A 12460-nucleotide genomic window follows, 5' to 3' on the forward strand; every position below is an offset into this window, starting at 1 on the left:
GGTCAGGGGCGGGGGCGGCGTCGAGGGTGTGGGGAGAGCGACGGGTCGCGCGCGGCGGCCGACGGCGATGCAGGGCGGCTACAGCGGAGGAGTAGGATTTGGGGGAAGTGGCCGTGGGGGAAGAACGAACCGCGCGGTTAAGTTAAAAGTAGCAGTAGCGCGTTCCAGGAAGTGCGCTGCTGCTACGGTAGCGCGTTTCTTAACAAGCGCTACTACTATTCCTTCGCTTTTTTATTTGCTTTCCATTTAATTTTATTTTCGTTAGTAGTAGCGCCTTTGTTCGTAAACGCGCTGATACAAAACATGTAGCGGTAGCGCGGTTCTATGTAGATCGCTACTACTATGTGTAGCCTATCGGCTAAGCCGTGGGAATTTTAGTAGTAGCGCTTTTGTACTCGGGCGCGCTACTGCTATAACTGTATCTGTAGCGTTGTTTAAAACACCGCGCTGCTGCTAATTAGCACCAACGTGCGTTTTTAGCCCGCGCTACTGCTAATGTTCTGTGTATAAGGTTTTCCCTAGTAGTGAGAATCCACCCCCCAAAAACACACACGGGTCAGGAAGTGGAAAATAGAAGGCAACTTCATTGTTGATCAGGGTCTATTTCAAGCACTTCCCTCAAGCCGAAACCACAACAATTAACTAGTACTCCCTCTGTAAAAAAATATAAGAGTGTTTAGGTCACTACTTTCGGAGTATCTTTTTGCGAGGAACTAGTAAGGATGGAACCAATTTTGTTATGGCGCTGCTAGAAGGAGGGCGCGAGAGGACCGGCCGGGGGCCTTTCTGCCCACGGCCGGGCAAGAGGGAAGGGATTTTCTTCTTAATTCTTGCTTGATTAAATTGATACATCTCCTCTCTTTATATAGAGATGTTTACTTGACTCCCAAGCAAGGCTTACTTGACCCCTAAGAAAGCGACCCTTATCTATAATTAACCCTAAGACTAACGGGCTATACCGCCAGCCCAGGCCATTAGGCCCATTACGTACTCTAACACTACACCCCACCTGGACATGCAGCTTGTCCTCAAGCTGCAGCCTAACCAACTTATAACCATGACTCGAGGCAACACAAACCTAACACCTAAAAACAAGCCTTTTACATCTCGGCTTGTTTTATTACTCTCAACCTGAAATGGACTGGGATGATTTATTTTGGACCTCTTAACAAAAAGTGGATACCATCCGCACGTCGGACGTGCACGTGTACAGCCACCTGGATCCCATGGACACCATCTGGACAAAAGGAGTGCATGTGTATGGCTACCTGGAAGTGGTCGCAAGAGCGACCAGCAGAGGCACCCTCGCGGCGGCCGGCGGCGGAATGCAGTGGTGCTACGCGGTGCGCTCTTGTCGGTGACACCATGCCTTCTCCCCGCCGGACGGCTGTTGGTCGGCACCGCACATAGAAGAGTGGAGGGTTGTCGATGGACAATGGCGAGGAGGGGTGCGCCTCCCCAACCGCTGATGTCGCAGACTTTGAGGGCATTGTCCATGGGGAAAACAGCATGCCCAAGATCCCCGACGCAGTGGACGAGATCGAGGTCCTTTGCGCAGCGAAGCGCAACTGGGAGGAGCGGCAGTTGTAGACCACGCAACTCCCGCACACGCCGACACGCTAGGAGGCCGCGTGCAGCAGCCTGCAGCCTCACCGTCGCCGACACGTGGCGAGTAGTGATCCAAGCTGGAAGCGATGACGGCGATGGCGGAAGCTTGATCTGCTGGATGGGGACGCCCTGGGGAAGCGGTGATGGCGACGGCGGGAACTTGATCTGGTGGATCGGGACTCCCGTCGGCGCGGTCGATGCGGGGCAGGAGCTGACCGGTGATGGCTGCTGCAGTTGCAGCGGCTGCTGCGGCGGAGCGCCGGGCGCGACGGAGGTCGCCAGGAGCGGTGGCTGCCACTGCAGCCAGGGCGGGGCGGTGGATGGCAGCTGCTGCAGCGGCCCGATGAGCGCGGCGGAGGCCACCTGGTGCGGCGGCTGCCACGGCAGCCAGGACGGGGCGGTGGTGGCGGTGGATGGCAGTTGTAGCGGCTGCTGCAGCAGCCCGACGAGCGCGGCGGAGGCCGCCTGGTGCGGCGGCTGCCACGACAGCTAGGACAGGGCGATGGATGGCCGCTGCAGCGGCTGCTGCAGCAGCCCGGCGAGCGTGGCGGGGGCCGCTTGGTGCGGCGGCTGCCACGGCAGCCACGACGGCGCGGTGGCGGTGATGGGCGGCGTAGCCGGGTGCGTCCCGTAGGACCCGGCCAAGAACAGGTGGATCTCCTGGACCGCCCGTGTTAGGTCCCGCAGCGCCCCGGACACCTCCGGGGTGAGGACGACAGGGGCGGGCGCGACGGAGGATCCCGACGCGGGCAGGAGCGGGGTGACGGTCGTGACCGGCAGCGGAAGAGACGGGTTGGGCGGCGGTGAAGACATGATCGAACCGAAGCTAGCTGATACCAAATTGTTATGGCGCTGCTAGAAGGAGGGCGCGAGAGGACCGGCCGGGGGCCTTTCTGCCCACAGTCGGGCAAGAGGGAAGGGATTTTCTTCTTAATTCTTGCTTGATTAGATTGATACATCTCCTCTCTTTATATAGAAAGGTTTACTTGACTCCCAAGCAAGGCTTACTTGACCCCTAAGAAAGCGACCCTTATCTCTAATTAACCCTAAGACTAACGGGCTATACCGCCAGCCCAGACCAGTAGGCCCATTACGTACTCTAACAAATTTTCTATAAGAAATTCATGATGTACTAAAAAGACTCATGGTATCCACATTATATGGTTTGTGTGGCTTGCCTGCTCTGCAGTCATGCTTGCATACGTGTTTTCATGCAACTTATTTATCCCCCATGCTCCTTTTTCCTGCTCTAGTCATTTTTTCCTCGAAAAATCTAGCAACAAACATCCTTTCCACTATCCTCTCAGTGTGGACGACGGAGCTCAAGTTGCCCCTGGATGACCAACATGCATCGTGATCTACCAAGAGATCACCTCACTTGTGCTTCATGTACACTCAAAGCTCGGTGCTGAGCTGAGTTTGGCGTTGCTCTAGTTTCAGAGGTTCCATTGTGATGGCTCCATACGCATTTTCACAGCTCATATGTTGCACACTGTCTCCGTATATCAACTTATATCATGTCCCATTGAGCTAGTTACATGTCATGATTTTCAACTTTTATCCTTTTCACCGTGAGCACATAATCTTTATTCTTTGTTAGTGTTTTATTTCTCTTTGTGTGTTTTGTAGGCGATGAGGACTTCCAATGCACTTAGCAGGATGAAAGTAGTTCAAACAGTGGACATTCAGACCCCAAACTTAGCCGTTTCGGAGAGCAAAAAAATCATTTTTTCAAAGTGCTCAAAACAAATATCTATTAGCAAAAATGGTCAGCATCGTTCATACGAATCCAACGAACCCAAAAACGTCAAATTTCAAATTCGAATGAAGAAATGGCGGCCGATTTACCGAAGAGGGCCAGAGTAGAAGAAAACGTTTCATACGACTATAGTTGGTCGTATGGGCAGTCGTATGGAAGGAAATCGGGCCTCTCTAGTCCAGGGGCGGATGCAGATTGTGGTCTGCATCGACGACGTCTGGAAGACGAAACGTGTGCTGGGTTAGTGGTTCATGGATGGCATATATGATTTCTTTCTTCGGCGTCTTAGTCGTGGTGGGGTGCCAGATCTGGAGTTCGATGCCGTGCCCGGGGTGTTGCCCCGTGATACGTCTCCAACGTATCTATAATTTATGAAGTATTCATATCGTTATATTATCATTCTTGGATGTTTTACAATCATTTTATAGCAACTTTATATCATTTTTTTGGGACTAACCTATTGACCCAGTGCCCAGTGCCAGTTGATGTTTTTTGCTTGTTTTACATCGCAGAAAATCAATATTAAACGGAGTCCGAACACCGCGAAACTTTTTGTGAATTTTTTATGGGCCAGAAGACTCCCGATGGGCCAGAGCAGCACCTGGGGGTGCCCTCCTGGCGCGCCCAGGTGGGTTGTGCCCACCTCGGTGGCCTCCCGCACCCCTTCTTTGCACTATAAATTTCTAAATATTTTGAAACCCTTCGGGGTTAACCTAGATCAGAAGTTCCGCCGCCGCAAGGCTCCGTAGCCACCGAAAACCAATCTAGATCCATTTCGGCACCCTGCCGGAGGGGGGTATCATCTCTGGTGGCCATCTTCATCATCCCGGCGACCACCACGATGAGGAGGGAGTAGTCCACCCTCGGGGCTAAGGGTTTGTACCAGTAGCTATGTGTTTAATCTCTCTCTCTCTCTCTCTCTCTCTCTCTCTCTCGTGATCTATATCATGGGCTTTGTTAATATAGTCAGATCATATGATGTTTCTCCCCTCTATACTCTTGTTGTGATGAATTGAATCTTTACCCTTTGAAGTTTTGTCATGTAGGATGGAATGTTCAGATTTGAGAACACATGATATATGTTTTGCAGTATGAATACTTGAGGTGACACTTGGGGTATCTTATTGATTCACTTGATATATGTTATGGCATTCAACTCGCGGATTCCCGCGGTGATATTAGGATAATCTATGCATAGGGGTTGATGCACGTTTTTATTATCTTTTCTCCGACGGAAACTTTGGGGTCTCCTTGTAGTTCTTTGTGTGGATTGAGTATTATGAATATGAATTTGCTTTGGTGTTATTCTAATATGAACTCTAAGATAGATCGAACGGAAAAAATAGCTTTGTGTTATTTTAGTACGGACTCTTGAATAGATCAAACGGAAAGAATAGCTTTGAGGTGGTTTAGTATCCTACAAAGAATTCCTATCTTTTGTTCTCCGCTAATAGGAACTCGAGAGTGATTCTTCGATACACTTTGAGGGATAATCATATGATCCAACTATGTTAGCACTGTTGAGAGATTGCACTAGTGAAAGTACGGACCCTAGGCCTTGTTTTTAAGCATTGCAATATCGCTTTTGTGCCCGTTTACTATTTGCTACCTTGTTGTTTTCATTTATTCAAATTATAAAAATGTATTTCTACCATCCGTATTACACTTTTATCACCACCTCTTCGCCGAACTAGTGCACCTATACAATTTGCCATTGTATTGGGTGTGTTGGGGATACAAGAGATTTCTTGTATTTGATTGCAGGGTCGTTTGAGAGAGACCATCTTTATCCTACACCTCCCATGGATTGATAAACCTTAGGTCATCCACTTAAGGGAAAATTGCTACTGTCCTATAAAACTCTGCGCTTGGAGGCCCAACACGTGTCTACAAGAATAAAGTTGCGTAGTAGACATCACCCCGGTCTGATTCGTTCAACGGCAAGGGATTCACATTTGATGAGCCACCTTGAAGGTCCGCAAAGCTGCATATCAACGATGGAGCCCCGTTGAGCTTGGGTGAGGGGTGATCCGTCATTCTTTTCTTTGGTGGCTGTTGTGGTGGTGTCGGAGGCAGGTGACGGGCGTTGGTGTCAAACTCAAAGATGTTCTGCTATCTTTTCAGTTTGTCATGTCGATCTTTACGTGACTTGTACTTTGATATTTATGATACTAGGGTTTTCCCTAGTAGTGTGCCCTTATGCAAGTTTTCTGAATAAAGTTTTGGTGAGCCCTTCATGTCTTCCAATTAAATTCAAATGGTGATTTGAATTCAAATGTTGTCCTTATTTGCCTCAAAAACCAAATATGCAAGGAAATCATGGATGCATATGCTTCTAATTCCACAACCAAAACTTAAGAAAAATTGGGTTGTAACACGAGGCACAAGTTTTACCTAGGTTTAGACCATCACCAATCGTAACAACCTTACTCCTAGTTTACATATTTTTTCTAAAGTGAGATTATATGACAATGATTGTTGTTAAAGTATCTCTTGTAAAACTATCGGTTAGTAAATTTGCATAGATTAAACAAACAAGATGAAAATGCATGTAATATTTAACTGAAAAAGGCTTTCGCCCCGCTTTATTGATTGTGGTATTGTCTGGAATCTCACACCCTCTCTGCCCCGACACTTTGTCCTCTCCCACCCCGACTCCTTTCCAGGCAATGGCCCATCCTCATCGGCCTCATCTAGCCTCATCTGTGGCTCATGCTCTATCCCATTGCTGGTGGGTGAGACCGTTGAGTTCACCTCGCCTCTTCTTGGTGAGACATCGTCCCGTGTGAGCGCTCAAGGTGGGAACTCAGAGCTTCATGTCAGGATCCATTCCATGTGAGCACCAAGGTGCCGAAGCGTCACAAAGTCCATTGCGACACCAGAGCAAAGCCCCTTGTGGCCTTGCTTGCCAGCCCCTTCAGGCGAGTAACCTTGCTGCCGACTGCTGGCCACATGCTACACACACCTGCCCTGCTACTGCTACAATGTCCTCTCACACTCCGCATGGTGCGGGTGTGCCCAACTATTGCCACGCCTCAGCTCCACGGTTTTCAATTCACTTCCAAACGGCCAACTGGCCATAAAATTTGGAATTCGTGTCGACGTGAATAAAGAATAATTTCTGAAAGGGATTCAATTTAATTGAATGACTTGTAGTGAATAGATTATTTTAGAAGGCATTGTAATGAATGACTGGACTGCAAGCCAAAGGGTTGTATTTGATTTAAACTCCATGAACAAAACTCAGTGACATAATAAGCTTGAGACGCAAGACGAAATGGGAGAAAAAGGCCATGGCCGTGGTGAATCGACATTTCCATAAGCTTGAGATGCACGCAACCAAATCCGATGCTGAAACTGACTCGAAATGTAAACATTTCGATTTCTTCATCGATCACAGCAAACACGGCTTCGATTGCCATCAGGATCACAAAGCTTTAAAAGGCCATCTGGCACCTCCAATCTTTCCCATCATCTCCTCCACCGCATCCTCTCGCATCTTCCGGCGTCCGCTGTTCCCATGGAGATTGCCCGCCGGGAGCCCTTCAGCATCATGCCCGGCCGGAAGCGCCCGCTGGAGATCCTTCGCCAGCGGTTCCAGTCAGAGCTCGTCGCGGTCCGTCGCCTCCTCGCCGAGGCGCACGCCATGCTTCCCGCCTCGTCCCCGTCGTCCCTTCCAGCCGAGGAGCCGCCAGCCAAGAAGAGGAAGGCGTCCCCCCCTCCCGTTCCCGCGAAGAAGATGACGCCCAAGGAGCGGAGCCAGCTCTACGCGGACCTCACCAAGCTAGCCAATCTGTCTGAATCCCATGCACTCCCTGTTCATATCCTGGAGCTGCTGAAGAAGCACAGCCGCCGCGGCATCTGCGACGATTACGTCGAGATCGAGATGAACGCCGTCCAAGACGCGGCCCTCGTGGAGATGCAGAAGCAGCTGGACAAGTTCCTTGGAGAGAGGGCCCAAGACCAAGAGGAGGACCAAGACGTGGACATCGTCGGTGGCGTCTCCCTTTTGCCGGTCAGGCCGACATCAGTGCAGGTGCAGCTCGGCGACGCCTCACCGGTGAAGAATCTTGGCCAAGGTGCAACCATCAGCGGCAGCAGCGGCTCGGATTCTGGTTCATCTCACCAGAGCGTCGACAGTCGTCCAGCTCCGGCAGAGCGCGCCGCCAACAGTACTACGCCTCCAACACGCGACCTCATCGCCCGTGCCGGCGAGATTTTGGAAAGGCGACGAAAGAAGGAGACGTCCCGGGCGAGAGAGAAGGCCCGTCAGCAAGTGCTCGAGACGGAGAGGACGGCAATGTTCAACGAGACCCTGGACGAGGAGGCGAAGGCGCTCGGCATTGATCAACACGGCCAGGCCGGACAACTTGTTGCGACAGATGGGACTCTTCCTCAAGCTTGACGACCACGACCTGAAGCAGCAGCAGCAGCAGAAAAGCTTCCAAGAAGATTTAGAGGAAGGGGAGATTGAACGTGATTGAAAATGTATGAAATTACCTGATCGATTGGTTCGATTCTCAGCTCAATTAGTGATTTTCTTTTGTGTGTGCACATGTTTGTGGTGTTGCCATCTTGTGTAGCAACATGCTGGCACTTGATGCTGTTCTTGAGGCCTCAGAGGAGGCGTGTAAGCATGATTGAATGAGAAAGTTGTGGTTGTGTGGCCACCTCTTATCTAGACCATATGAAAGTAGATGATCGATTATACGCAGTGCATGATTGTGGTCAAATAATGACCCGTAGCGTAGCGCCTGAGACGTTTGCTTCTTGGCCTAAACCTCATCAATTATCTGGATATGTCACGTGGTGCTTGGTGAAAAAAGAACAATCTCTTGGTACTAAAACGAGATGCGGTAAGAATGCAACAAAGCATCGAGAACACATTGATCAGGCCGACCCGGTCATTCTTTCAGAGTTACAAAGCGGGATCTGCAGCGGTCTGTGGAATCGTGTCCACTCTTTGCTTCTTGGCAACTACGGATGATGATGTTTCAGGCGGTGTCACGGTGACTTTTGTTTTCCCCACCGCGATGAATGCCACTCTCTTCCTCGTATCAGGCTTGACATCTCTGCGTGGAGTCGGCGCAGCAGTGGGCGTGCCAAGAAGAGAACCCGGAGTGTTTTGATCATCTGGTAGTTGCCTCCCGCTGTGAGAATCTCCAGCATCGCCGCAATGGGTGGCTTTATCTGGTTGGTCAGCCAGAGAAGCATCATGTTGTTGCTTGGCTGGGGTGTTCGCTCCATCAAGGCTTTCCATCTCTGATATGTCACAAGTGCAGCATTAGAGGTTATAAGAATCCTTTTCAAAGTATGACACGATAAACACATAAATAAACAAGCATTCATGTTCTATTAGATACAAAACAAACAAGTGATGTTTAAAAAAAGTACAGCATTTTGTCAGCACATGCACTTCAATTTCCAGTTGTAGCACGCAACCCAAAATATGCATTAAAATTGCAATGGAAATAACAGCAAATAAGATCATAGTGGCAATTCACACAATCCCTGACATCATCCAGCTAGGCTAACTGACTGTTGTTTTCGTTGTTAAAACTGTCAGTCGTATAGAGATATATGGCTACTACACCAAAATATCATGCTAAACAACAGTAGTCCACCATAAGTTACAAATCCCAAACGCATACTCTTGAGAGTTTTGTCAAATGTCATCTAACATAAGAGACATGGAGATGGTATCAGAAAACATACTTAAGTGTCATCATTACTTCCATATAGTCAACTGAACGTGAATGTAATAGTGCCACCAAGGCCCTTCATCTCCATTCATACTCATTCCATATCACTTCCTACTACTTTCTACTACATATATTTGTTATTAATACATACTGTATTTTCAGTTTAGATTACTTAACAGAAAACTATTTTTCATTTGCATGCCTTTTAGATACAATTGCATGGGATTCTTTTAGTATCAGCAGGAACTCATGTATAAGTATTGCAGAAAATGCAACCATTATGAACTCCAAAGGTTCATATATCATGAATCAGAGAAGGTAAGGTGTTCCAACCTTCACTAACAAATCCAAGGGTCTCATACTGGATTGATGAATCTGGAGTGCATGACTTCAGATCCTCACCTTGGGTTTTCTGACTGCTAGCTTTTGTCTTTTCATGCAAAACAAATTTATCTTTTACCCATACACACTCCAGTATAGTACTGGGATTGTTACTCGAGGGGTAGTACTCTCTGAAAGCCTGTGAAATGAAGAGGCGAAACCAAGGAGTTATGTGGAGAGGTAACTGCAAGGTCCAGCCACTGCACTTTTGTGTGAAAGCATGATCTTATGCTTTACCTTTTTTTTCCATGATCAAGGATTACAGAGTAATAGTGTGGAAGCAAAACATGCCTGCACTTTACCAATACTGATCTTAACAGACTGCTTTTTATCCGTAAGATCAGTAACCTTGTTGTATACTGATACAACATCAAGTAACATCTGTAAACACAATATCAGAGGGTCAGCATTGTAAGCAAAATTTCTGCACAAAGAGACAAAGAAGATAACTAGCACACATATGATTCCAAGTTGACATTTCTTAGAATCCTAATTTAATACACATAACAGTTTGACTACCAAGTTAGTTGCTGCATATATATATGGGCGGTTATTTACTGAATTCAATCGATACAATCATTCATAGCCATGACTGTAGACTATGTGGCTCACCTGTTGAGTCAGGACCCTCACTCGTGCAAGCAAAGCAAGCACTGCAGTGCAAAGTTCTACGAAAAAAGATCTAGCAAGTAAAAAGCTGATCTGGCTGTAGTATGTATTAAGGAACTTTGGTAGGTAGCAATCAACTCAGAATGAAAGTTAATATGAGATTTATTTCGTTTTTGGTACACAAAGAGTAAAATGATACATGCTTCACCTAAGGCAAGCCAAGTGTGGGTGTACACCTTGTTTTATTTGCTAAGAAAACAACAAAACACAAAAAAGGATACACTGCTCCCTTCATAACAGGTTCAGCCAACTGCACAAAATACAGAAAGCATTAGTGTTCAAACCAAGTTAGCTATCTCCTGTCTCGAAGTTGATCAAGAATGATCTGTAAACTACAACGGCTCATCCAGAAGTATGTATCAGGCAGTTACAAAATATAGAATTTCTAGGGTAATGAGCTTCATGTACCATATAAGGGTTTATGCTAAATTACATCGGAAATCTTGCAAACGTGCAGGGATAATCACAACCCTTTTCTGCTCTCCATAGTTAGCTAAACAAAAGTAAAACAACCAGGCGATATAGGCAGACTTTCACAGATTCAAATTTCAATATTGTGTAACTCGTTACTTGAAAACAACCACAAGGAACAAAAGTTGTGCTCTATCAACGGTGGCATTGCATTTATGGTTCCATCAAAATATTTGACTCAGCTGCAATAGGATATTTTGCAAAACACGACCAGTGTCGACAGACAACAAAACGCACCTGGGACAGCAAACGGGCAACCCCCAAAAGCCTCTTATATTGGCAATGGTTTGCACCAGGCTTCCTCTTACCCTGCCTATAAAAGAAAACATTAATCAATAACCTGAATAGCAGACTAATATGATTATAGCATCATTGTACCAAGAATAAAAACAAACAAAATAATCCGAACTGCGAAGAAATTAAGCACTGCCCATACAAGTAGAAACTTCTAGTTATAAGTCATTAGTGAATACATTTTTATTTGTTATCTCCTAGGATCAATATATGACAAAGATTGTTTTACAGGGGAGTGCAACCGCACCAGGGATGCAAAACCTGACGAACCTGTTCGGAACAAGAATAGTGTTGGCTGGCTTACGACAGGTGATGACCGGGAACACCGCGCTGATGACCTCCATGAGATTGGCGCCGAGCAGCAGCTTCTCGTCCCTCCGCACCTACGCGCCCAACCCAAACACATACAAATCACACTCATCAGTGCAGAGCCACTCGCCGGAAAAAATGGGCGAGCAGGTCGTGGTAGTAGGAGTACCTTGAGGAGGTACTGGAAGTAGGCGGCACCGCGGTGCTGGTTCCTGTGCTTGTAGACCAGGCGCTCGAGCACTCCGGCCTCCGCCTGCAGGTGGCGCAGCGCCGCCCGCATCCGATGCTCCTCCGCCGAACCCTCCGGACGCGTAGCTGCCATGTCTAGGTCGTGGATGGATGTAGAATTTGAACTCAATGCTCAACTATCCAACAAAGTACGTACATAAAACATGACAAATACTAGAAATAATAGCGGGTGAATTCGTAGCAAAATCCATCAACTTAACTTGACAAATCGATAACAAAAATACACTGCTCGAGAGGTAATTAGAAATTACCCAGCGGAAACGGGAGCGAGCAGCGATCCCTACCCGGCGTTCCTCGGCGTCGGGCGTCAGCGCCTGGTCGGCGGGAGCAGGGCGGCAGTCCTTGTACCAGGCGCAGGCCGCACAGCGGCAGGAGCCCGGCGGACGGGGCCAAAAATGACCGGCGCGAAGGCGGGCTGCCGAGGGGCCGGGGAACGGCGGCAGGGCACGGTTGTGCGAAGCGGCGGGGGCAGACCGGGCAGGACGGCGTGGGGGGCACAGCGCTCCGGTGAAGGGCGGCGGCCGGCGGAGGACAGGACAGCGAACAGGCGGCGCCTGTGTGCGTTTGGGCATTCGGCGCAGCGAGGAGGCCTCCTTCGGGCCTTCTTCTTCGTATTTTGGGCCTTGGTGGGTTGCTACTGTCCGGGCTGAACACCTAGGCAGCTGCTGTTGTTTATCACTCCTAGCCAGGGACAAATCTTCTATTATTATTTTTAATAAGGGTGCCCACAGTAGTCAGGGATGCAGTTAAGGGCTGTTTGCATGCTCCTAATGAATCTTTAAGTGACAGATACCTAGAAATGCCTACTGACGTGGGTCACTCAAAAATGAGCACATTCAAGTATCTCAACCATCGAGTCTAGGACAAGATAAAAGGATGGATGAGTAAATGTTTATCGGCCGGAGGTAAAGATGTATTGATAAAATCTGTAGCACAGGCGATCCCAGTTTATTCTATGTTCTGTTTTAAGCTCCCGAGAGGACTATGTAATCATTTGAACTCCATCATAAGAAAATTC

At 48.1% G+C, this 12460-nt stretch overlaps 1 protein-coding gene across 1 annotated transcript; it reads right to left on the minus strand.

Moving 5' to 3' along the window:
* Window positions 1-8219: 8219 nt before the first annotated feature.
* On the minus strand, window positions 8220-12053 carry LOC119284895. Its single transcript, XM_037564071.1, has 8 exons — window positions 11363-12053; window positions 11155-11267; window positions 10828-10903; window positions 10341-10369; window positions 10063-10156; window positions 9742-9831; window positions 9403-9589; window positions 8220-8629 (listed from the first exon to the last, which is right to left on the minus strand). The coding sequence occupies exons 1-8, from the start codon at window positions 11513-11515 to the stop codon at window positions 8286-8288; spliced, it is 1086 nt and encodes a 361-aa protein (XP_037419968.1). The 5' UTR covers window positions 11516-12053; the 3' UTR covers window positions 8220-8285.
* Between the last annotated feature and the right edge of the window lie 407 nt (window positions 12054-12460).

Source organism: Triticum dicoccoides, chromosome 4A (genome assembly GCF_002162155.2).
Source record: "Triticum dicoccoides isolate Atlit2015 ecotype Zavitan chromosome 4A, WEW_v2.0, whole genome shotgun sequence".
Classification (NCBI taxonomy): domain Eukaryota; kingdom Viridiplantae; phylum Streptophyta; class Magnoliopsida; order Poales; family Poaceae; genus Triticum; species Triticum dicoccoides.